Source organism: Xenopus laevis, chromosome 6S (assembly GCF_017654675.1).
Source record: "Xenopus laevis strain J_2021 chromosome 6S, Xenopus_laevis_v10.1, whole genome shotgun sequence".
Taxonomy (NCBI): Eukaryota; Metazoa; Chordata; class Amphibia; order Anura; family Pipidae; genus Xenopus; species Xenopus laevis.
This window is the reverse complement of record NC_054382.1, coordinates 5,035,346-5,063,041: the sequence shown is the minus strand read 5'-3', so window position 1 is coordinate 5,063,041 and position 27,696 is coordinate 5,035,346. Positions and strand designations below refer to the sequence as shown.

At 41.2% G+C, this 27,696-nt stretch overlaps 1 protein-coding gene across 2 annotated transcripts in view; it reads left to right on the top strand.

Annotated features, from left to right (window-relative positions):
- Positions 1 to 283: 283 nt before the first annotated feature.
- wnt9a.S (wingless-type MMTV integration site family member 9A S homeolog) overlaps positions 284 to 27,696 on the top strand; it is an 82,202-nt gene continuing 54,789 nt past the window's right edge. Inside the window, exon 1 of one of the 2 annotated variants that reach the window (XM_041567326.1) lies at positions 284 to 523. In XM_041567326.1, coding sequence (XP_041423260.1) covers positions 438 to 523 — 86 coding nt within the window. In that variant the 5' untranslated portion in view covers positions 284 to 437. The remainder of the gene's footprint in view (positions 524 to 27,696) is intronic. The other variant, XM_018268969.2, reaches the window with a different exon arrangement.

Below are 27,696 nucleotides of genomic sequence, written 5' to 3'. Positions count from 1 at the left end.
CTGCGACCGACCCCTGTCCTCAGGATCCGACCCCAGTTTTAAGGTGGGAAATGGTAATGCAGGAGTGGTTGGGGGGAGGACTGATTTAAGCCCTTGGAGCTAGAGTGCCGAAATACCTTAGCTCAGCCCTGCGACCGACCCCTGTCATCAGGATCCGACCCCAGTTTCGCTGTCCTCAGCCTGAGAGCCGTGTGTATGGCAATGTGAGCCCCCAGCAGACACGCGTGTGTAATTAGAAGGGCAGGGGCAGTGGGAATAGACAGGAGCACAGGGGAGAGGGCAGGGGCTGGGTTTGGGAGGGTTTGGGGGGGAGTCGGTGCGACAGTCGGACAGCTCCGCCTCAGCCAGTGCTCAGCAGTATAAAGCGCAGCGCTCACAGTCGCACTCTCATCATTAACCAACATCAACGAAATGGTCAGCCGTGGAGCTGCAGCAAAATGCTGGATGGACACCTTGTTCTGGGATGGCTATCAGTTGCCCTAGTAGCCCTCCACTGCCTCGGGCCGGCGGCTGCTAACTTCGGGTAGGTCTCGCTGCTACAATCGCTCCTCCAGCCGAGGAACCGGCTCATTTGGATTGTTCTCTCATGGGACACACTGATTGTTAGCCTTTTGGGTTCATGGTGCTCAATGACGAGAGTCGGGTCTGTTGCAGAAGAGGACGATCAACGATCTGCGTCTGACGATCGTTTTTTATTAGATCGTGCGACAAGTGCATTGGAAAGGCGACTGTTGTGTTTTGGGAGGGGAGAAAAAAAAAGTTGGCTTTATTAGGGGTAACCGGATTGTCGGATGGTTGTTGGGGCATTGCCCTTTCCCTTGTGATGTCATTTGTGTAGTTTAACTTGCCCTTTGCAGATGGCAGAGCAGGTAGAGTTGTGCTTTGCTCCACAGCTGATGGAAGTAGAACTCTGCAAGGGGCTGATAGTTCCTCCAGCTTCAAGGACATTAGCAACATTCCAGCTGCAGATTGAAGCCTGCTGGGAATGCTGGGAGTTGTAGTCTTAAAGCACTGGCAGGTCCTCTTCTCTCAATACGTTGTAACTGATCCCATTCTGAGCATATTTGTTGCCTGGATCCTCTACTTGTTTATTGAGCTGCAGCTGCTGCACTTTATACTTGGGATTTGTTCACTGCTTCTACCCCTCTTCCCTGAGAGGTATCAAATAATCCGGTGACAAGTCAATCTATTTGGTTATTCCTCTGAATGAGAACATTTGCCTGTCACCAGCTGGGGCCTATGAATCTCAGAGCTTGGTTGTGTATCAATGAGTGTGAGCTGCAGGGCTAGAAATGTATTTATTTCTATAGTGCACTCTACATGGACACTATACATACAGGTAGGGGAAATGTCACGTTTACTCTACCCAAGGAGCTTACAATCAAATCTACTGGGTATAGAATCATACCAATATGCCGGCAATATCTTTTGTTAATGTATATCTCTATGTGTCTCTTTATAGAGCTATGATTTATCTAATATTATATACAGCTGTATATGTGTAGTTATAACTGCAATCAAACACATAGTGAATAAAGTACCCCCTATTGTAAAATATAAGTTCCATGACCACATAAAAGTGTGAGGCCGAAGGCCGAGTGTTTTTATACAGGTCATGGAACTTCAAGGTTACTTCTAATATCCTCATATTTTCCAACAAGGAGTACTTTATTTATTATAATACACAAGTTTCAGTGAGTCTTGTTACAAAAATGACATCACCATTTATAACCGATGACATCACTACTCACCATTTATAACCGATGACATCACTACTCACCATTTATAACTGATGACATCGCTAGTGACCGTTTATAAGGATATCAGTTACAAGATATTCATGGCTTTTGTGTATTATATAGGTAGAATAATGTTATATCTATATGTTAATTTCTTTATGAAAATGAAGCGTTAATTGCTTTACATACAATCATCTACCCAAACACTGTACCACTGTAAAGGTGGGACATAGAGGATTACCAAGTTGATAGTAGGCACGTCAGAGCAAAGTGGATTTAGGGAAACGGAGTTGAAAATAAAAATGCTCATTGACGGTTGCCTTTGCCTTCAGGATGGTTTATCTCAGGCACAAACGTTGCCAATGGGGTGGTGGGAGTTGTAGTTCAACTACAGCTGGAGAGCCAAAGGTTGCAATAAGCTGGACGTGTTCCTTCAGTGATTTACTTGATGGAAGCTCACTCGTTATAAACTCACTCATTATAAAGATATATAAATTAAAATGATTTAAATATCACTCTGTAACTTGCAGTAATACGTCGTGGATTCCCAAGGTCGATGCCCCTGCTAATACCCCCTCCCTTAGTTTTGGGTTCAGTAAAAAGCAGTGTGGAATGGATATTGATATAGAGCCATATTAGTACTGGTGTGTACGACAATTTTTTGGGGGTAAAGTCCAGAGTCGGAAAGCAAACAAATACATAATGAAATATACAAAAGTCAAAAAAGAAAATGATATTAAAAGATGATCTCTTACCCGGGTAACCCCCAGTCCAAGGGTTTGCCAATTTTTGGGAAAATACAAAGAATTCAAATGAAGTAAGAGGTCATCTTGTAGTAAAGCAGTAGCCAAAAAAGTTTTGCAAAAGTAAAAAAAAATCGTTATTAGGACGTGTGTAAGCCTGACGCTTTTCATGCCTGAGATGGGCACTTACTCATAGGCCAGTCAATGGATGGAACGGCATGGAATTGACTTGTGCTGATTTTCTGCTGTAGAACGTAGCTGGGAATGCTGGGAAATGTAGTTTTGCAATGGCTGTAGCTACATCTGATATATTGTTGCATGAGCAGATGACTCATTTATGCCTGACCTCCTTTTGCGCTGTGTAAATATGTCTTACTTGGTGCCCATTGCCATGCCAGATGTATTTCCCTAATCACCTGTTCCCTACTTTCCTGAGCAAGACCCCTGCAGTGCCACCCTATGGCCACTAGGGGGTTCCATTAACTCATTAATGAATGCTCTGCTCATCGGTTTGGGGATAATACTAGTCTTGCAGGTGTATCCTGTTCTCTAAGAAAATTGCAGCGATTTCATGGGAAAGTTTCTTTTGTGTTATTTTTCTCTTTTTTTTTATTTTGCTACGAGGTTTATGTTCTCTTTGGGAAAACGCCGTCTTTATACTCATAATGAGCTTGTCGCAGAAATGCTGGCGATTCTTACTGTAAAGAACAACTGTCCCGCCTTTTGCTTTGACCCTTGCTGAATTCCTAACACAGTTTAGTTAATAGGGAGCGTGCCTGTAATGTGCTCCCGCGGGGGTCCCTCTCACAATTCATTGTATTTATCTTGTGCTGATCTGATTTATTGCAGGATTTAAAGGGGTTGTTCACCTTTGATTTAACTATTAGTATAATGTGCGATATTCTGAGACAATTTGTAATTGGTTTGCATTTTTTATTATTTGTGGTTTTTAAGTTATTTTTACTTTTTATTTAGCAGCTCTGCATTTTGCGGTGTCAGCAATCTGGTTTCTAGGATCCAAATTACCCTAGCAACCATGCACTGATTTCAATGAGAATAAAGAATATTAATAGGGGAGGGTCTGAACACGAAGATGAGTAATAAAAAGAAGCAATAACAATAAATGTGTAGCTTTAGAGAGGATTTGTTTTTAGAGGGGGTCAGTGACCCTCTTTTGAAAGCTAGAAAGAGTCAGGAGAAGACGGCACATGTTTCATAAACTATAAAAAATAAACAATGAAGACCGATTGAAAAGTTGCTTAGAATTGGCCATTCTATAACATACTAAAAGTTAACCTGAAGGTGAACCACCCCTTTAAGCTGGCGCAAATGACAGATTCCAACAAGGCTTCTGGGAGCTGTAGTTAAATAGAATGTTACTATAAGGTCCATGTGTAGCGATGGGCAAATTTATTCACCAGGCACGAATTCGCTGCGAATTTGCCGGCGGTGAATAAATTTGCAAATTTGCAGAGAAAATTTTTCCGACGCCGGCGACAGTTTCGACGCCGGTGCCAATTTAGATGATAAATGGACGCCCATTGACTTTAATGATGCCGGCACCCATTTAGACGTCGGCGAATTGTCGGGACAAATTCGCCCATCACTACCATGTGCAATATATTCATGTTAGGGATATATTTAATCCACTATTTAGGATTCGGCAAAAGCCCCAGTGAAAGATTCGGCCGAATATCGAACCCGAATCCTAATTTGCATATGTAAATAAGGGGCAGGAAAGGAAAAAGTGGGAAAAAAATCTTCTTTTAAAAATCATGTGATTTCCCAACCGCCCCTAATTTACATATACAAATTAGGATTTGGCCGAATCTGAATCCTGCTGAAAAAGGCCGAATCCCGGCCGAATCTCGAACTGATTCCTGGATTCAGTGCATCCCTAATTCATGCATATTCTTTATACATTAGGGGGTGCACATAAATCACCAATGGAGGGTAAAGGTGAGGTGCTACATATTCAATAATAAAACATACGCTGCACGATCAGTTCAAAGCGACTGCCATGTGGTTCCAATAGGATTTGTTTACTCTCGCCCTTCCAAATAATATTTACTTTATAAAAGTCAACGTTTTGGCTGCCGTATGTTCTTGGTTAGGGGGTTGTCTGAAATTCAGAGCAGTCTTTATGGGACTTAAACCAAGGGTTGGCAACCCGTTTCGAAAAAAGTGGTACCCCACGTTTTTAGACCGGGGACTGCAAATGTGGGATGTTGTGTAGAGTTTATAGTCGCGTATAGAGTTTGACATGACAGTGTTAGATAAGATTGTGTAGGGGAAGGGTCTGTAATTGTGGGTTACTGTATTGAGTAGGACAAGAACTGTTCATTTATGTTTTTACTCACCATCACTCATAAAGAATTACTATTGCATGTTACCTGAATGGAAATCAACCCTTATTTGGCAGATACTCACTAGACAGAGGGTCTCTGTATGCTCATCTGCTCTTGCTGAATTGTACTTAGTACAGGGAATACCTATGCTGCTATAGTTTTATGGGATCTCTCTGTACAGACTATGAGCAAACTTAGGGGCTGTTCCTGCTGAATTGTGCTTAGTACAGGGAATACCTATGCTGCCATAGTTTTATGGGATCTCTCTGTACAGACTATGAGCAAACTTAGGGGCTGTTTCTGCTGAATTGTGCTTAGTACAGAGGAATACCTATGCTGCTATAGTTTTATGGGATCTCTCTGTACAGACTATGAGCAAACTTAGGGGCTGTTCCTGCTGAATTGTGCTTAGTACAGGGAATACCTATGCTGCCATAGTTTTATGGGATCTCTCTGTACAGACTATGAGCAAACTTAGGGGACTGTTCCTGCTGAATTGTGCTTAGTACAGAGGATACCTATGCTGCCATAGTTTTATGGGATCTCTCTGTACAGGTATGAGCAAACTTAGGGACTGTTCCTGCTGAATTATGCTTAGTACATTGGAATGCCTACGTTGTCATAGTTTTATGGGATCTCTCTGTACAGACTATGAGCAAACTTAGGGGACTGTTCCTGCTGAATTGTGCTTAGTACAGAGGATACCTATGCTGCCATAGTTTTATGGGATCTCTCTGTACAGACTATGAGCAAACTTAGGGGACTGTTCCTGCTAAACTGTGCCTGTTCTTTGAACTATGATAAAAATTACACACCAACCAGTGTTTCCCTTTTTCTGTTATGTACAAAGAAGGCCCTGACCAAAGCCTGGGGCTTGAACAGCAGAAGGGTCAAAACACAAGAGTAGGGCTATGGGATTTAATAAGGAAGGCTGTGCCAAGCCAGCAATAGAGACAATCACAGTTTAGACAAGAGAGAGAAATTAAACATTCACCCTTTAATCTAGGATGTGTTTAATGACAAAGGGGCAGTGTCCCGTTGAATTGTGCTTAGTACAGGGAATACCTATGCTGCCATAGTTTTATGGGATCTCTCTGTACAGACTATGAGCAAACTTAGGGGGCTGTTCCTGCTGAATTGTGCTTAGTACAGGGAATACCTATGCTGCCATAGTTTTATGGGATCTCTCTGTACAGACTATGAGCAAATTTAGGGGACTGTTCCTGCTGAATTGTGCTTAGTACAGGGAATACCTATGTTGTCATAGTTTTATGGGATCTCTCTGTACAGACTATGAGCAAACTCAGGAGGCTGTTCCTGCTGAATTATGCTTAGTACATTGGAATGCCTACGTTGTCATAGTTTTATGGGATCTCTCTGTACAGACTATGAGCAAACTTAGGGGACTGTTCCTGCTGAATTGTGCTTAGTACAGGGAATACCTATGCTGCCATAGTTTTATGGGATCTCTCTGTACAGACTATGAGCAAACTTAGGGGACTGTTCCTGCTGAATTGTGCTTAGTACATTGGAATGCCTACGTTGTCATAGTTTTATGGGATCTCTGTACAGACTATGAGCAAATTTAGGGGACTGTTCCTGCTGAATTGTGCTTAGTACAGGGAATACCTATGCTGCCATAGTTTTATGGGATCTCTCTGTACAAACTATGAGCAAACTTAGGGGACTGTTCCTGCTAAACTGTGCCTGTTCTTTGAACTATGATAAAAATTACACACCAACCAGTGTTTCCCTTTTTCTGTTATGTACAAAGAAGGCCCTGACCAAAGCCTGGGGCTTGAACAGCAGAAGGGTCAAAACACAAGAGTAGGGCTATGGGATTTAATAAGGAAGGCTGTGCCAAGCCAGCAATAGAGACAATCACAGTTTAGACAAGAGAGAGAAATTAAACATTCACCCTTTAATCTAGGATGTGTTTAATGACAAAGGGGCAGTGTCCCTTTAAGACTCCATGCACTCTGAATAGAAACCTGTGGTGCGGGGCAGAAATATTCTGGTTTGAGGAGTTAACAATGTGGATCTGGATACAATTCATCACTACAGAATATCCTCCAAGTCTCCACACAGACACGCACAATTTCTATCCAGTCTTAAGCGTAACCTAAATGAAAGCGTCTGTCTGTGCCTCGCAGCCCCCCTTGTTTCATCTCCTGTCTGCTGACGCCCGGCACAACCTACGGTTTTCATTTGTTCTAACTCGAGGCCCCCAGTCTCTCATATCGGAATTATATAGAGCAGTGGAGTGCAAGCTCAGTGTGCAGTGGGATGGGATCTGTTATCTGGAAACTGCTTATCCAGAAAGCTCCAAATTATGGAAATGCCGTCTCCCATAAACTTAATTATAATCAAATAAAATTGATTCCTTTTTTTCTGTGTAATAATAGCTCCAAATTACGGAAAGGCTATCTCCCATAGACTTTATTTTATCTAAATAATCCAAATTTTTAAAAATGGTTTCCTTTTTCTCTGTAATAATAAAACAGTCACTTGTACTTGATCCCAACTAAGATATAATTAATCCTTATTGGAAGCAAAACCAGCCTATTGGGTTGATAATTTACATGATGATGTTTACATGATTTTCTAGTAGAGCATTCTGGATAACAGGTTCCATACTTGTACAGGGTACTGCACTGGGCTGTGTTACCATGGGGGAAGCCATTCAAAGTTAAAAAAGGGCACAGGATATACAGCAGATCACATACTGTGTATCCTGTGCTTGAATGGCTGCCCCCATGGCTACACAGCAGCTTGTTTATATAAACTATAGTAGTACTTATCTGTTATCTACTGTGTATCCTGTGCTTGAATGTCTGTCCCTATGGCTACACAGCAGCGTGTTTATATAAACTATAGTAGTACTTATCTGTTATCTACTGTGTATCCTGTGCTTGAATGGCTGCCCCCATGGCTACACAGCAGCTTGTTTATATAAACTATAGTAGTACTTATCTGTTATCTACTGTGTATCCTGTGCTTGAATGGCTGCCCCCATGGCTACACAGCAGCTTGTTTATATAAACTATAGTAGTACTTATCTGTTATCTACTGTGTATCCTGTGCTTGAATGTCTGTCCCTATGGCTACACAGCAGCGTGTTTATATAAACTATAGTAGTACTTATCTGTTATCTACTGTGTATCCTGTGCTTGAATGGCTGCCCCCATGGCTACACAGCAGCTTGTTTATATAAACTATAGTAGTACTTATCTGTTATCTACTGTGTATCCTGTGCTTGAATGGCTGCCCCCATGGCTACACAGCAGCTTGTTTATATAAACTATAGTAGTACTTATCTGTTATCTACTGTGTATCCTGTGCTTGAATGGCTGCCCCCATGGTTACACAGCAGCTTGTTTATATAAACTATAGTAGTACTTATCTGTTATCTACTGTGTATCTTGTGCTTGAATGGCTGCCCCAGTGGCTACACAGCAGCGTGTTTATATAAATTATAGTAGTACTTATCTGTTATCTACTGTGTATCCTGTGCTTGAATGGCTGCCCCCATGGCTACACAGCAGCTTGTTTATATAAACTATAGTAGTACTTATCTGTTATCTACTTTGTATCCTGTGCTTGAATGGCTGCCCCATGGCTACACAGCAGCTTGTTTATATAAACTATAGTAGTACTTATCTGTTATCTACTGTGTATCCTGTGCTTGAATGGCTGCCCCATGGCTACACAGCAGCTTATTTATATAAACTATAGTAGTACTTATCTGTTATCTACTGTGTATCCTGTGCTTTAATGGCTGCCCCATGGCTACACAGCAGCTTGTTTATATAAACTATAATAGTACTTATATGTTAACTACTGTGTATTCTGTGCTTGAATGGCTGCCCCCATGGCTACACAGCAGCTCATTTATATAAACTATAATTGTGTTTCTGACGCAAATACACCAATTTTATTAGTTTAGCACAACAGTACATTATATATTCATTATTTTAAAAGACTTTCACTCTTTTGGTGTTACTATTCCTTTAAGTCATACCTCCCAACATTTTGGAAACAAAAAGAGACACAAAAAAGATTTGTCGTATTTTTTCACCATGCCCATTTTTTGGCCACACCCCCTAATTACCATGTTCATTTTACAAAACTTGGCAGGTTAACAAAGTTTGTACACATTTCTGTGTTTTTTTAATGTTATTGCAGTTTTGCTAATGAAGGTGAATTGCCCTTTAAGCTGCAAGTCACAGTTTCCCCAAGAGACCTGCTTATCTTAAATTGTTACAAATGTTCAAAGTGCACCTGCCACATATTTTGGGCTCTGCCAGAAGTTGTAGAAGTTGATCACAGAGAAAGTTTGGACATTTCAGTAACAATGCGGGACTGCGGGTTGAGCTGTCAAAATTGGGACTGTCCCATGAAAAACAGGACAGTTGGGAGGTATACTATAATAGAATAATGCTACAAATGCTGTATTTTGTATACTAAACATAAACATGAACTACCTGCAACAGAAGCCTAATAAAACAAATGATTTATGCTTTCAAAGTTGGCCACAGGCGGTCACCATCTTGTAACTCTTGTAATCTTGTGTCATCTTTGCAAGACTAAGACTACGCACATGCTCAGTATGGTCTGGGCTTCAATTGGGAGGTTAAGCTTAGGGATCGTCATAAATGATCAAAACAGCACAAGTCAAATAATATCTGCCAGAAGCCGATACAACAAGACTGATTAATAATCAGAATATACAGACTGCACTGGGTCTGTGGATACAAATCTCGACACGTTCGCTGGCTGCTCTACAGGGAAACAAACAAAGTTGCTCAAGCTCTCCCCCGTGCTGTTTTAAAGTATGATCGTTTCCCTGCAGAGCAGTTAGGGACCGTCTGAAGTTTCTTATTCACAGCAGTCAGAGCAAGTAAAACGAAGGGAGAATTTCACTGCCTACATTCAGGTTTATTATAAAAACACGGTACACATTTTTTAATTAAAGTATATTGGAGATAGATTTATTTTTCATTAATGAAAGTAAAAATGGGATTTTATTTTTTTGCCTTTACATCCCTTTTAATGGCAGCACTAGAGACTAGGGCCATATAATGCAGTTTAGTGGAGTCAGTGCTGACTTGGGCTCTGGTTATATAATACTGACAGAGGATGATGAGATTGATAGTTCAGCAATACCTGGAGAGCTGCTGTATGAGACTGCTGGGAGCAGGTTGGTGCATTCCCATGCATGTGCATGTCTGGCTGGTGTGCGTGAGAGCCGGGAGGGAAGGACTTGTAGCTTTTTCATGTTCGTGGTATGCGCACACTCATGTCTGGCCTTATAATTCCTACCTGGAATGTTGTAATTGAAACCACGGCTCAGAATGCAGCAGTTACAGTTACGTAGCAGCTTGGCCTCTTTTCTTTGCTTTAAGACTTGAGCTTCTCTTTGCAACCCCCAGCCAGCCTATAATTGTGGCTCATGATAATGACAGGAGATGGACTTGATACATTGTTATTGATGTAGCCACGAGCAACCAGCTGTGGGACTACAGCTCCCAGCATCCCCTGATATGCCTGGACCTCCCTTCACCTAGCAGAAGTATAGCAACTTGCTGAATAAAGAAAGTGTAAACTTTTTGAACCTGACTGCCCATTGTAAGGCTAGCATTCTGTCTGTATCCACTCTAAAACGGCAGACTGCGGGTTGAATTCGGTGTGCAAAGCAGCGGCAATGATTATATACCTTTTTTTTGCATAGCTCCCAGGCTTTAAATTGAAACGGTTGCCTGGTTGCTAGGGGATTATTACCTTAGCAACCAGTTTACAGTTCTTGAATAGTAGTGGGCTTGAAAATAAAAATAAGCCATACTACTCGATATTTTATCTATAACATTGACATAACTATAACATTTATGACTATCAGGACTGCACAACTAACTGTAGAGATAAAGGGGAAGTTCATCTTAGTGGGTCGATTTGGTGAATTCTTCTTGCTGTTATATTTTATATTTGCTTCTATTTCTCCTGTTCACCTCAAAGGGTTTCAGTTATATGCCATCTTGTGTGAGTCGAGCAGAGAGAATTAGAGTATAAGCGTTCCCAACTCTCCCAGAGCTAGCAAGGGTGACGGAGACAGAGGACAGCTGTGGGTAATCTCCTCAATGCCAGGGTAGTAGGATTGGAATGTTTTGCCTCCTGATGTGTGGCCCACGTCTAATGAGTGTGTTAGGACAGAAATCCTGCATGGCACATGTTAACAGGCTTGTGTCAGCACATAATTATGTGCCCATTCTAAAGGCCTGTTGGTTGAGCTTTGTACAGAACATTAGAACACAACTTGATACTACAAAACTCCAGACCTCCTGTGAAGATGAAGAATTGGATAATGGTCCAACTCTTTTTTAACTTAGTAATAAAAGAAACGATAGGTTTCTAATAAACTGACTTTTTGCAGAAGGTCCCTGTATCATTGATGGTTGTGATGGTGGCAGTTGCAACCAAGTTTGGGTAGGCATCTTCAACCCAGGGCAGCGATCTACAGTCTAAGGCAGAGATTTCAACCGATGGCCGCAATATTCATTCAGCAGCAGTGAGCTTCAGTGTAAGCCAGTGGTCTTCAATCTAAGGAAGTGACCTTCAGCAGTGCTGTTCAACCTATGGTGGTGGTCTTTAGCCTTTGGCTGTTGTTTTCAGTCTAAGGCAGTGGTCTTCGCTCTAATAAAGTGATACTCAGTCTAGGGTGGGGTTGTTTGAGATAAGACATGGGCCCATACTACCTGCCAACTTGCCCACTCCACTTATTGGCTTTCAGCTGGTTTGAAAAGCACATTGGTGATGGAGTGCAGGCACAATATGAGCTGATAAAAACTTTCTGATCATCCTGGTTATACTTACCAGCTGGCTGGCCAAATCCGCCAGATATTCACTAGTTTTGGTAACCTTACTATGCAAGTGGATCTTTCAGTGTATGACTCAAGGCCAAGTCGGTATCTTATTGGCCTTCAGCAGGTTTTAAAAGCACATTGTCAATGTTGAAAACAGGAGCTGCGTACACCAAATATCTTTGGGGGTGTTTTGTTTAATCCTTTTAAGGATTAAAAGTTGAGTCATCACCAACTCAACTATCAGGGGGTCTCCACCTCCTTTCATCACCTCCCTTCCAGACAACGACCCCCTGAAACGTTGAGTTGGTGATGACTTAATAAAAGGGTTAAGCACCCGCAAAGATATTTGGTCTATGCAACTCCTGTTTTCAACATTGACAGAGATAGGACGTGAGACAGGCATCCAGGGAGCAGCGCCATCTAACATTCATAAACAAGTTAAGGTGGCCATAGATGAACTGATAATATTGTACGAAACAAATTTTCATACGATATCCGGTGCGTGTATGGTGGGAGACGAGGCAGAAGACTTGGATATCGGCAGAAGACTTGGATATTGGCAGAAGACTTGGATATTGGCAGAAGACTTGGATATTGGCAGAAGACTTGGATATTGGCAGAAGACTTGGATATTGGCAGAAGACTTGGATATCGGCAGAAGACTTGGATATTGGCAGAAGACTTGGATATCGGTCAGCTGCTCGATTGAGTCAGCTGGAAAGTTTTGACTGGGCGCCTTTGAAGGCATTCTATTGTTTCTACCTGTATATGTGACAATTCTGCTCTACACGTGTGTATTGAAACAAACGATCTTTCTTGGAAAGATATTTTCCAGGAAAGATCATAATTGTAATGTCTATGGCCACCTTTAATGTGGGGGGTGCAGCCGGTTGTACAAAGGAATTTGGAATTGAAAAGCACATTGGTCATGGAGTGCATAGGTACTTTATGATCTGATCCCAAATGCTCTTATCATCCTGATTATACCTACCAGCTGGCTAGCCAAATCTGGCCAAGATAAGCTAATTTTGGAAACCTTACTAAAGGTGGCCATAGACGTAACAATTACGATCTTTCTTGGAAAAAATCTTTCCAAGAAAGATTGTTAGTTTCAATACACACGTGTAGAGCTGAATTGTCAGATATAAAGGTAGAAACAATAGAATTCTACCTGAATCTGACTATTCAGTACTTAACAATGGCTGATGTTTGGGTGCCTTCAAAGGCACCCAATGACAATTTTCTGTCCAGCCTGATCTAGGAGCCGACCGATATCCAAGTCTTCTGCCGATATTGATCGGTTCTTTTCCCACCATACACACATCGAATATTGTATGAAAATTTGTTTTGTACGATATTATCTATGCGTCTTTGGCCACCTTATGTCTTGATCAAGGAAGCAATCTTCAACCTAAAACAATGATCTTCCACCTGAGGCACTAAAGAAGCTGATCTTTCACCTTTAAAGCTAATCTTTAACCTAAAACAATTATTTTTCAACTAGACCAGTGATCCCAAACCAGTAGCTCATGAGCAACATGTTGCTCTCCAACCCCTTGGATGTTGCTCTCAGTGGCCTCAAAGCAGGGGCTTATTTTTGAATTCCAGGCTTGGAGGCAAGTTTTGGTTGTATAAATCCAGATGTACTGCCAAACAGAGCCTCAATGTATGTTGACAATCCACATAGGAACTACTAAATGGCCAATCACAGCCCATATTTGGCACCCCAAGAACATTTTTCATGCTTGTGTTGCTCCCCAACTCCTTTTTTTACTTCTGAATGTTGCTCACGGGTTCAAAAGGTTGGGGATCCCTGAACTAGAACATGATCAGTGATGAAAGTAGATGCTCCAAACCAAAAGTGTTCAGGTTTCTTTCAAGGCTGATGACTGGGCTAAGCCAAAAAGAATCACAACAGAACAAAAAGACAACAATAGAGCATAATGAAATTAAAATGAATGACCTGTTGTTTTGCATTGCAGCCCCTAAATATTATTAACACATTATGGTTATCAGTTAAAATAAATGTGACGGCTTTCTCATTAGCCCTGTGGCACTTATTCACAAGGGTTTCCCGCTCGGTTTTTACATTTTTTCCCATAAATTCCCACATCTGAAAGCCCCCGAGGCGACAGGCTACACACACTTTGGCAGGATAAACACAGAGGGTTGGAAACAACTGGATTTGATGTTACATATTTTGCTCTTGCCTTGCACAATATACGGGTTGTAACCCAATCCTCGCCCCACTAGTAAATGTGTCCTGTCGCACTGGAATGGAGATTGAAAGGCAAAGGGACTCTCTCTTCCCTTCAGGACTCACATCTGTTTTCGTTTTATGGCATACGGGGGGGGGCCTATTTAGAGTTGGCTGCCGTCCCCCAATTCTTTTCAGTGACAATGCATCCACAGAAAGGAAGTTTCGGAGCAGTTTGCTACATAAATTGTTGTTGTTATTTGTCGTTATGCAACTGGGAGGGGACAATCAGATAATGATTAGTTGCTTATTGCTGCAATTTCAACAGTGTTGCTTTACAGTCAACTAAAGGACAAGCAAAACCTGTAAACTATACATTATTTAACCGAAACTGTCCTATGTCATATGTATTTTTGCTTTGAATTTTGAAATGCTTTTATTTTTGCTTGTACAAGGGCAGCCTTTAGCTGTTGCAGGGATGGTGGTTGTTGTAGTATAAGAATAGTAGAGCTTTTGGTATAAGCAGTACAATGTCTATTCATCATATTGCAGTATAATTTATAGCAGTATCAAGTACAGGTGTGGGATCTGTTATCCAGAATGCTCTGGACCTGGGGCTTTCTGGATAATGGATCTTTCCATAATTTGGATCTTCATACCTTAAGGCAGTGTTGAGCAACCAGTTGCTCTCGAGCAACATGTTGCTCTCCAACCCCTTGGATGTTGCTCTCAGTGGGGGTCATTTATCAACACTGGGAAAATTTGCACATGGGCAGTAACACATGGCAACCAATCAAATTGCTGCATTCATTGTTCTACCTGCAGCTGGCTTCAAAAAGCTAATCACTGATTGGTGGCTATAGGTAACTGCCCATGGGCAAATATGCCCAGTGTTGATAAATGAGCCCCAGGGTCTTCAAAGCAGGTAGTTATTTATGAATTCCAGGCTTGGAAGCAGGTTTTATTTACATTAAAAAGTTATTGTGCCAAGTAGAGCCGCCTGTAGACTGCTAGTCCACATAGGGGCTATCAAATAACCAATTACAGCCCTTATTTGGCAACGCAAGGGAGTTTTTCATGCTTGTGTTGCTCCCCAACTCTTTTTACATTTGAATGTGGCTCACAGGTGAAAAAGGTTGGGGACCCCTGCCTTAAGGGTAAGGTCACACTGGGCAATTCGGGGAGATTTAGTAGCCTGGCGACTAATCGCCTTGTCTTTGTGGCCAATCTCCCCGAACGCCTTCCCTCACGAGGAAACTTCGGGCGTCTTCGGAAAACAAATCACTGCATGAGCTTAGCGCCAGCGATTTTTCATTTTAGCCAGCGCAAGAGAGAGGAAAGGCATTCGGGGAGATTGGTCGCCGCAAAGACAAGGCGATTGGTCGCCCGAAACGTCTAGTGTGACCTTACCCTAAGTCTACTAGAAAATCACTTAAACATGAAATAAACCCAATAGGCTGGTTTTGCCTCCAATAAGGATTAATTATATCTTAGTTGGGATCAAGTACAAGTTACTGTTTTATTATTACACAGGAAAAGGAAATAATTTTTAAAAATATGGATTATTTGGATAAAATGGAGTCTATGGGAGACAGACTTTCCGTAATTCTGAGCTTTCAGGATAAAGGGGTTCTGTATAGCAGATCCCATACCTGTACAGTATTTGCATTTATTTTTGTTATTAGCTTAAGATTGCATGCTCCTATCGGTATTCAAAATGTATTTCCAAATGGGTGGGGCTTACTATGGTAAGGGCAGGGTTTGTGGATAATTGTGGGTGTGCTTGGGTACAATGGAGCAAGTTCTAGAGCAGGAGGGCCCATACTTTACTAATACGAGGTCTATTTTTAGTGATGTTGTCCCATTATGATCTACATCCATAAAAGCATTGTTAGCATTCTGTTCCATGGAAAATATTACTTAAATATTATATTGATTCATGAGAGAATTTATATGGCTATATTTAACAAACAACTATTTCTTAGGTAACCTTAACTTAATAAATATCTGAATGAAAAGAATGACTGAGGGTGATTAAGACAAGCTGTTTGTTGAGAACTCAGGGGGTAAAAAAAGGTTGATAATCCCTGGTTTGGAGTCTCTAGACAGAGGGAATCAACATCAGTGCCGGAACTACAGGGGGTTACGACTGCTCCAGGGGGCGGTTCACTCAGTGAACATCAGTTCACTGAGTTGCGAATCTGCCGCGAATCTGCCGCGATCTCCGATTCTGGGCCCTGCGCCTGGTAGTTCCGTTACTGATCAACATTCATTGTGATCCAAAAGTTTGTTGTATAGTTCTACTTCACCTTTGAAATCTTTGGTGTTTCAGCTTTGGTATTGGTTAATATGGTTATACGTAGTGAGAAAATAAACTGCAGGTCCAGATCTGCTTAATTAGCTGAGAATTGGAATGCGGAACTGGAATTTTGTTTTTAGTGATGTCTGTGGCCGAACGGAATCTGTGGTTAAAGGGATCCTGTCATGGGAAAAAAATTTTTTTTCCAAAACGCATCAGTTAATAGTGCTGCTCCAGCAGAATTCTGCACTGAAATCCATTTCTCAAAAGAGCAAACAGATTTTTTATATTCAATTTTGAAATCTGACATGGAGCTAGACATATTGTTAATTTCCCAGCTGCCCCCAGTCATGTGACTTGTGACTGCACTTTAGGAGAGAAATGCTTTCTGGCAGGCTGCTGTTTTTCCTTCTCAATGTAACTGAATGTGTCTCAGTGGGACATGGGTTTTTACTATTGAGTGTTGTTCTTAGATCTACCCAGTGGTGTAACTAAATATCACTGGGCCCCACAGCAAATAATTTTATAGGCCCCAAAAATGTCTAGAGATTGACCTGTTTTACCAAGTTTTATTGAATTTGTATATGAATTAGAGCCTCGTGGGGCCCCTATACCTTCTGGGCCCCCCTGCAGCCGCAGGGTCTGCTTCCTCTATAGTTACGCCCCTGGATCTACCAGGCAGCTGTTATCTTGTGTTAGGGAGCTGCTATCTGGTTACCTTCCCATTGTTCTGTTGTTTGGCTGCTGGGGGGGAAAGGGAGGGGTGATATCACTCCAACTTGCAGTACAGCAGTAAAGAGTGACTGAAGTTTATCAGAGCACAAGTCACATGACTTGGGGCAGCTGGGAAATTGATAATATGTCTAGCCCCATGTCAAATTTCAAAATTGAATATAAAAAAAATCTGTTTGCTCTTTTGAGAAATGGATTTCAGTGCAGAATTCTGCTGGAGCAGCACTATTAACTGATTCATTTTCCCATGACAGTATCCCTTTAAATAAGAGATCTCTGGCAAAGCATTATGGCAGATGGGCTGCTCACCAGATATACCTGAGCATTTCCATTATTTAAATCCCCATGTATTTGGAGCAATTGAGGCACTGGGGGCAATTTTGTCCAAGCTGATGGCATTCTCTGAATGGGAAAAAAACTGCCACATGCAATTGTCGGGAATCATTATGTGTGCCATAGACTATAGTTCCACTGGATCTGGGAGTTACCTGGATTCATATACAGGGTGGGCTGGAACCTCAACATGGCGAGGGTTGGGGTTCTATTGCAATAGGGCAGGGGCCTGTTCCAATCAATATAGGGACATGGTCAAAACCAGTGGGAAGTTAATATTCTGTATGTGCAAACTGCAGCAGGGGGAAACTGTTTGTGGTGCCCCACAGGCAACTACTTGAAATGTAACTGGTATAGTGTAACTGTATGTAGTAATAAGGCAAGTGGGGTGGTTTTCATACTGACCCTTTACCTCTAGCACAAGTGGAGTCTGGCCCACTAATAAAGTGCAAGCTCACCACGCTGGTCACATCAGATAGAGACTCTACTTATTTAACCTTGCGACCTTATTCAATTATATGTCATTGAATAGTGCTGCAGGCAGGGCTTAATAAGGCAGAGATAAAGCATGCCTCCTTTAATCATTAAGTGGCCTTTTGGCTCCCTGCGAGTCTGAAAGTGGCCCCTGTGCTCCATTCATGGGCTTGAGCTTTCACAGCCTGGTGAATTATTAATCACTCGCTGACCACTGGGGTCTGAGAGGTTTCTTCTCTTGCATTTCTTCTCTTGCATTATACAGGAATCTGCTGACTTAAAGGAGAACTAAAGCCTAACTAAAGAAGTAGGTAGAAAAGTTGTACATTGTGTTTTGTGCTTCTGTACCAGCCCAAGGCAACCACAGCCCTTTAGCAGTAAAGATCTGTGTCTCTAAAGATGCCCCAGTAGCTCCCCATCTTCTTTTCTGCTGATTCACTAATTCACATGCTCTGTGCTGCTGTCACTTACTGAGCTTAGGGAGCCACTCACAATATACAGTACACATAGAATAGAAATGTCACAATATAAGGCTGATTAGTAATTAATACACATAATTACTACATGGCAGCACAGAAACCAGTGCAATTAGCATCAGAATTGAATAATCAGCAAACCTGTAGCATCAGCTTATATTACAGCCAGGGAAGCTCATTTTCTGCTGGATAATTAGTGATGAGCCCTAAGCTTAGCTTCTCAACAGCCAATCAGAGCCCACTGAGCATGTGAGTGTCACAGACACTTTCCAAGATGGTGACCCCCTGTGACAAGTTTGAAGTCCTGGATCATTGCTGCTATTGACAAGCTCAAACTTTAGCCTCGTGCAATAAATTCACTATATAAAATAGGACATTTTTAGCCATTCATGGTAAATATAATGGCACAAGGCTGCAGGCTGAGTTATACAGGGAACTCTGAGTATCACTCATGTATTATAAGGGATAATGTACCCCCTACTGTAAATGATAAGGATATTAGAAGTCACTGAGGGGTTGTTCTGTGACCATATAAAGGCACAAGGCTGCAGGCTGAGTTATACAGGGAACTCTGAGTATCACTCATGTATTATTAGGGATAATGTACCCCCTACTGTAAATGATAAGGATATTAGAAGTCACTGAGGGGTTGTTCTGTGACCATATAAAGGCACAAGGCTGCAGGCTGAGTTATACAGGGAACTCTGAGTATCACTCATGTATTATAAGGGATAATGTACCCCCTACTGTAAATGATAAGGATATTAGAAGTCACTGAGGGGTTGTTCTGTGACCATATAAAGGCACAAGGCTGCAGGCTGAGTTATACAGGGAACTCTGAGTATTACTCATGTATTATTAGGGATAATGTACCCCCTACTGTAAATGATAAGGATATTAGAAGTCACTGAGGGGTTGTTCTGTGACCATATAAAGGCACAAGGCTGCAGGCTGAGTTATACAGGGAACTCTGAGTATCACTCATGTATTATAAGGGATAATGTACCCCCTACTGTAAATGATAAGGATATTAGAAGTCACTGAGGGGTTGTTCTGTGACCATATAAAAGTACAAGGCTGCAGGCTGAGGTATACAGGGAACTCAAGTATTATAATGTATCCCCTACTTTAAAGTATAAGGATGTTAGAAAGCTTTTGCCTTGTATGTGTTTGCTTAATGTGAATGATAATGAAGGAGCTTTGTAGTTCCGGCAGTGCTTGAGGTTATGGTCCTTGAGTTAAACCCTCTATCTGATCACTAGAGAGAACACATACAATGCCGAGATCAATGACATCCTTCATAACAATTACACAATCCAAATACAACAATAGCCGCACAATCACAACAGCAATTAACGTGGCAGCGATATCAGATCTGGGTAAATTCTAATGTAAATATTTGATTTAAGCAAATACCAACGCTGGGCCCTTTTTTTTTATCTCCGCGCTCTTCTAGTCCCTTGGCTACACACCGCTGGGTTTTCATATTCACATTATCTCTGGTGGGGGCAGCAAGTTGCACAATAAGGGCCTATTGTCGGCTGTATTCACAAGACCTAATACCGGCTGCTTCCTCTTATTCTGGAGAGACTTGAAACATGAATTTTTTCTTCCTCAGACCTGCTCTGTCAACATCTTTTCACTTCTGTTCCTGCCAACTACACCAGGAACTTCCGCTGTGGCTGCAGCCGGCATTGCGGCGAACTACAACTCTTTCCTTTCAGCCTGGAGATGTAGAAAATTAATAGAGATGTGAAAGCAGAATGGGCAGAGCACAGTTGCTGCCTATTGACCAAACAATGCCCAGGATACATTGACCATATAATTAAGGGTTACTGTCATCAGAAAACATGTTTTTTTCAAAACACATCAGTTAATAGTGCCACTCCAGCAGAATTCTGCACTGAAATCCATTTTTCAAAAGAGCAAACAGATTTTTTTATATTCAATTTTGAAATCTGACATGGGTCTAGACATTTTGTCAATTTCCCAGCTGCCCCCAGTCATGTGACTTGTGCCTGCACTTTAGGAGAGAAATGCTTTCTGGCAGGCTGCTGTTTTTCCTTCTCAATGTAACTGAATGTGTCTCAGTGGGACATGGGTTTTCACTATTGAGTACTGTTCTTAGATCTACCAGGCAGCTGTTATCTTGTGTTAGGGAGCTGTTATCTGGTTACCTTCCCATTGTTCTTTTGTTTGGCTGCTGGGGGGGAAAAGGGAGGGGGTGATATCACTCCAACTTGCAGTACAGCAGTAAAGAGTGATTGAAGTTTATCAGAGCACAAGTCACATGACTTGGGTAGCTGGGAAATTGACAATATGTCTAGCCCCATATCAGATTTCAAAATTGAATATAAAAAAATCTGTTTGCTCTTTTGAGAAATGGATTTCAGTGCAGAATTCTGCTGGAGCAGCACTATTAACTGATTCATTTTGAAAAAAATTTTTTTTTCCCCATGACAGTATCCCTTTAAGTAATAGTAGTTACTGAATTTCGAAGAAGATGACTCTCTTGCAGCTAAAAGATAATTTAAAGGTGAAAAACCCCTGTGATTACAGATAAATGCGAAGGGAGGTGATTAAGCTGAATTGCCATTTCCTTTATTCGCTTAGTTGCTCTTCTCTGTACTTTTTCTATTCCAATAAAATGCTTTAGGGTGGGACAGGCGAATTTGAGCCGTTTCGCTTGCCAAAAATTTGCCGCTGGCGAAATGTCGCCGATGCCCATTAAAGTCTACGGTCGTCAAAACATTTTTCATGCACATCGATTTTTTTTTTTGACATGCAATCCCATACAAGTCTATGGGCGTCATTTCCACAGCGAAACAAGGCGAAAAAATTCACCCATACCTAGACTGGTGGCATATGTGGCTACTTGGGGAAATTAGTCGCCCAGAGACAAATTGCCTCTTCTTCGGGCGAATAATCTCCCTGAAATGCCTTCCCGCTGGCTAGAATGTGAATCTCCGGCAGGGCTGGCACTCGGATCTCTTCAGTTTTCCAAAGTCACCCGAAGTTTTCTTGTGAGGCAACATCGGACGACTTTGGAAAAAACAAAGCGATCCAATTGCCATCCCGCCGGCGATTTACACTCTAGCCAGCAGCAAGGCATTTTGGGGAGATAAGTCACCCCGAAGAAGAGGCGATTGTCTCTGGGTGACTAATCTCCCCAAGTAGCCACATATGCCACCACCCTAAAGCATTTTTTTGGAATAGAGAAAGTACAGAGAAGAGCAACTAAGCGAATAAAGGAAATGCCAATTCAGCTTAATGACCTCCCTTCGCGTTTATCTTAATTACAGGGGTTTTAAATTAACTTTTAGTATGATACAGCGCTGGGTAATATGTTGGCGCTCTAAAAATAAATGAATAATAATAATAATAATGTAGAGAGTGATATTCTTAGACAATTTGCAATTGGTTTTCGTTTTTTATTATTTGGAGTTTTTCAGTTATTTAGCTTTTTATTTAGGTTTTTCACCTTTAAATTAACTTTTAGTATGATTCAACGCTGCGTAATATATTGGCGCTCTAAAAATACACGAATAATAATAATAAAAATAATAATAATGTAGAGAGTGATATTCTGAGACAATTTGCAATTGGTTTTTGTTTTTATTATTTGGGGGTTTTCAGTTATTTCTCTTTTTATTCAGCAGCTCTCCAGTTTGCAATTTCAGCCATCTGGTTGCTAGGGTCCAATTTACCCTAGCAACTATGCACTGATTTGAAGAAGAGACTAGAATACGAATAGGAGAGGGGCAGAATAGAAAGGGGAGTAATAAATAGTTGCAATAACAATAAGAGGGTTATTTATCAAAATCCAAATTTTTCTGATTATTTTATATAAAAAAGTCCGACCAAACTAGAATCCACGATTTGACCTTATTTATTATTAAAAAAGCATAATTTTATCGGATTGGGGAAAAACTTGATAAAACCAAGTGAAAATCCGAATCGTACGTTTTTCTGGATTTTTTTCTCAAATCGCTCAACTTTTTCCCGGAAAGCCTGAATTTTTCGTTTTTTTGCTCGAAATAGTTTGATTTTCACACTAATTCCTGCACAGATTACAAAAACTCCCAAATACAACCTCGCGAGGTCTGAGATGGTGGATTTTCGCATTCAGATATTTTGCAGCCTAGGAGTATCATAAATCTTGAAAAAAAGTCGAGGTTTTTTTACCACTAAAAATTCAGATTTTATAGTGAAAAAAAACTTGACTTTTTAGAGTTTTTGGCATTCAGACTTTAAAAAATAACCCCCTAAATGTGTAGCTGTAGAAAACATTGTTTTTTTTAGTTGAGTTTTTTTTAGAGTATAGTTGACCTCCTTTTGAAAGCTGGAAAAAGTCAGAAGAAAAAGGCAAATAATGTGAAAACTATAAAGACTGAAAAATGAAGAGCAATTGAAAAGTTGGTTGGTTGGGATGTATTTTGGATGTAAATATTTTGACTTTAGTTTGACTGTGGGTGTGGCATACTGTACAACCCAACATTTTGGATATAGAAAGAAGGACAAAAGGATTTGCAGAGTGAAAATGTTTTGACCACACCCATTTTGTGGCCACACCCCCTAATTACCATGTCCATTTTACTAAATTTGGCAGGTTAGGAAAGTTTGAACACGTTTCTGTGATTTTTATGTTATTACAGTTTTACTAATGAAGGTGAATTGCCATTTAAGCTGCAAGTCACAGTTTCCCCAAGAGACCCGTTTATCTTAAATTGTTACAATTGCTTCTTTGCTGATCTTAAATTGTTACAAAAGTATTGAAGAAGTGCACCTACTGAATCTTCTGGGCTCTCTGCCAAAAGCCAATTAAGTTTCAGAAACGTTGTACCTTTTCTGGTTGTTCAGTGCAGGAAATCAAAGAGAAAGTCGGGACATTTCAGAAACATGTCAAAATCAGGACTGTCCCGCAAAAAACGGGCCAGTTGGAAAGAACTTTCTGTTGCCAACAGGTGAAACTCGGAAATGCAATACATGTAGGGCTATTGAAACACAACCAGGTTCCAACAAGGAGGCCTTTGGATTAGTGGTTGGGCTAAATTGAGTTTGTCCGTTTGGTCCCTGGGTCCATTTTGGGGCTGTGCATTTGGGGTAAGTTATGATTGTTATTGAAATAACGGCTTTATATTGGAGTCTGATGTTTGGAACACGTGGGAGAGCAACACTCCGAGCTGCTGTTATTATAGGTGCCTGGATTAAATTAATTTGCAGCAGATTTAGAATTCCTGAGATAGCCCAGGTGTTAAATGCCAAATCCAAACCTCAAATGGAAAGTGCTTTGGCTCCGTATTATTTGACTTGCCACGTAAAAACTTGTACTTAAACAGATCCTTAAAAAGTTATGTTGGCACAGTGTCGGCACAGCATGTAATTCCCTGATAACTGCTCTTTCCCTCACAGCCAGAAGCTCCGCACTTCATATTCACTACAACAAGGACATGGCAAGCGGGGCACATGGACATACAGTACATAGCATGATTTTTCCTTTTCCCCAGAACTTCTTCTGGGAGGCTGTTCCTGCTGAATTGTGCTTAGTACAGGGAATACCTATGCTGCCATAATTTTATGGCATCTCTCTGTACAGACTATGAGCAAACTTAGGGACTGTTCCTGCTGAATTGTGCTTAGTACAGGGAATACCTATGCTGCCATAGTTTTATGGGATCTCTCTGTACAGACTATGAACAAACTTAGGGGCTGTTCCTGCTGAATTGTTCTTAGTACAGGGAATACCTATGCTGCCATAGTTTTATGGGATCTCTCTGTACAGACTATGAACAAACTTAGGGGCTGTTCCTGCTGAATTGTGCTTAGTACAGGGAATACCTATGCTGCCATAGTTTTATGGGATCTCTCTGTACAGACTATGAGCAAACTTAGGGACTGTTCCTGCTGAATTGTGCTTAGTACAGGGAATACCTATGCTGCCATAGTTTTATGGGATCTCTCTGTACAGACTATGAACAAACTTAGTGGACTGTTCCTGCTGAATTGTGCTTAGTACAGGGAATACCTATGCTGCCATAGTTTTATGGGATCTCTCTGTACAGACTATGAGCAAACTTAGGGGCTGTTTCTGCTGAATTGTGCTAGACACTAAATAGTCTGGGCTGAAACTAGTACAGGTATGGGATCCGTTATCCAGAAACCTGTTACAGAAAGGCTGTCTCCCATAGACTCCATTTTATCCAAATAATCCAAATGTTTAAAAATGATTTCCTTTTTTCTCTGTAATAATAAAACAGTAGCTTGTACTTGATCCCAACAAAGATATAATTAATCCTTATTAATAACAGAACCCCCCCATTGGGCTTATTTAATGTTGACATGGTTTTCTAGTAGACTTAAGGTATGAAGATCCGTTATCCAGAAAACACCAGGATAACAGGTCCTATACCTGTATGTTTAAATTGTATAAGTAGTCAAGGAAAGCCGAGGAAGCAGTTGTGAGAGATGGAACTCCTTTTCCCACAAAGCTGGCTTCTACAACAGTTTTTCATGAATCAGAACCAGCAGTGCAGAATAGAAAAGACAGATAAACAATGATGTCAATAGCAGTTCTAAAACCAGTGAAAATGTGTAATGCAGATTTATTTTTTGATTCTTATCTTTGTTCATCCTTCCCCTTAAAGGAGTTGTTCACGTTTGAATTAACTTTTAGTATGATGTAGAGATTGATATTCTGGTTGATATTCTGAAACAATTTGCAATTTATATTCATTTTTTATTATTTACAGTTTTTGAGTTATTTAGCTTTTTATTCAGCAGCTCTCCAGTTTGCAGTTTTGGCAATCTGGTTGCCAGGTTTAAATTCCCCTAGCAACCATGCATTGATTTGAATAAGAGACTGGAATATGAATAACAGAGGCACGAATAGAAAGATGAGTAATAAAAAGTAGCAATAACAATACATCTGTAGCCTTATGGAGCATTTGTTTTTAGAAGGGGTCAGTGACCCCCATCTGAAAGCTGGAAAGAGTCAGAAGACGGCTAAAATCTAAATTAGAACTATAAAACATAAATAATGAAGACCAATTGAAAAGTTGCTTAGAAGCGGCCATTCTATTACATACTAAAAGTTAACCAAAAGGTGAACCACCCCTTTAAATGCACACAATTTTTTCACCTGCTAACTTCAATGTTTTCTGTTCCACTAAATAAATTTCACGCCCCCCAGATAGCTATACCGGGGCCCCATTCTGCAGGCTCAGAGGTGGTGTAAACAGGCCTGCTGAAAAGTCTCAGGGAAAGTCTGTCTGTGATTTCTGTCTCAGGGGAAGTCTGTGATGATATCACAATTGAGAGCTGCCAGCCAGTGCAGGAGGGTTCTGCTGTATGGGAAATTTGTGATGATGTCACAATTGAGAGCTGCCAGCGCAGGAGGGTTCTGCTCTAGGGGAAGTCTGTGATGATATCACAATTGAGAGCTGCCAGCCAGTGCAGGAGGGTTCTGCTGTAGGGGAAGTCTGTGATGATGTCACAGTTGAGAGCTGCCAGCGCAGGAGGGTTCTGCTGTAGGGGAAGTCTGTGATGATGTCACAATTGAGAGCTGCCAGCCAGTGCAGGAGGGTTCTACTGCAGGGGAAGTCTGTGATGATGTCACAGTTGAGAGCTGCCAGCGCAGGAGGGTTCTGCTCTAGGGGAAGTCTGTGATGATATCACAATTGAGAGCTGCCAGCCAGTGCAGGAGGGTTCTGCTGTATGGGAAATTTGTGATGATGTCACAATTGAGAGCTGCCAGCGCAGGAGGGTTCTGCTCTAGGGGAAGTCTGTGATGATATCACAATTGAGAGCTGCCAGCCAGTGCAGGAGGGTTCTGCTGTAGGGGAAGTCTGTGATGATATCACAATTGAGAGCTGCCAGCCAGTGCAGGAGGGTTCTGCTGTATGGGAAATTTGTGATGATGTCACAGTTGAGAGCTGCCAGCGCAGGAGGGTTCTGCTCTAGGGGAAGTCTGTGATGATGTCACAATTGAGAGCTGCCAGTGAAGGAGGGTTCTGTTGTAGGGGAAGTCTGTGATGATGTCACAGCTGAGAGCTGCCAGCGCAGGAACGTTCTGCAGTAGGGGAAGTCTGTGATGATGTCACAGTTGAGAGCTGCCAGTAAAGAAGGGTTCTGCTGTAGGGGAAGTCTGTGATAATGTCAGAGTTGAGAGCTGCCAGCGCAGGAGGGTTCTGCTATAGGGGAGGTCTGTGATGATGTCACAGTTGAGAGCTGCCAGCACAGGAGTGTTCTTCTATAGGGGAGGTCTGTGATGATGTCACAGTTGAGAGCTGCCAGCACAAATGGCTGGAGGAACCCTGAGACAGTAAAAAGGAAGTGCAATATGAATCAGAGGTTACCGGGCATTGTAAGGGGCCCCCGCGCGCTGTCACATGAAATATTGTAACAACTTATAAATTTATACGCTGTGAATTTTCTTTTCCATCTTTTAATTTATGGCCGTGTTGCTGAGCAATATTTCTGAGAAACACACACACAGTTTCATTCCCAGCTACGAAAACATTTCAGCCGCTCGACAGAAGGACGTTTGTCTGTGTCACCGCCATTGGCAGTTGCATCATCCCGGGGCTGTTTGTATGACATATTTATTTCTGCAGTCTTTCTACAGGGCTCACACTCTAACTGGGCTTACGGGAGTCTGGATGGGGCTATGGAAATTCTAGGGACTTTACTAAATGTGTTTGTTAACGGCACAGACCTTGCACCTCTGTATGTTGTGCCTAGGGCCTCATTCACATTCATTGGTGCTTTATAAGCGCTGTTAAGGAGACGCAGCCCTGCACAATATACAAAAGTAAAAAACACAGGGAGAAAAAGTAACTTAATAAATACTATAAACATACATATATATATATAGTCCATAAGCCTCCCACAGACATGGGTGCTTCCATATTATGCTCTATCATCCTGTCAGCTCTTGATTAAGGTCTTAGAAGGAGACTGAAACGTTGGCCTGTGTTTAGATATGATAAATAAAATTATGTTTTTTTAACTTTTTCAAAAAAACCTTGTGCTCCTGACTTGTGTATGTTGTGTGTGTATGTGTGTATATATATATATATATATATATATATATATATATATATATATATATATATATATATATATATATATATATACATACAGATAAGGGATTCATTATCTGTAAACCTGTTATCCAGAAAGCTCTGAATTCCAGAAAGCCGGTCTCCCATCGACTCCATTTTATCCAAATAAGCCAAATTTAAAAAAAAATTATTTCCTTTTTCTGTGTAATAATTAAACAGTCACTTGTACTTGATCCCAACTAAGATATAATTAATCCTTATTGGAAGCAAAACCAGCCTATTGGGTTTATTTCATGTTTACATGATTTTCTAGTAGACTTAAGGTATGAAGAGACGTAATCCGAAATACCCTAGGTCCCAAACATTCCAGATAACAGGTCCCATAACTGTATATGTGTGTGTGTAATACACAAAGGGATCCCTGTATGTTACTCCT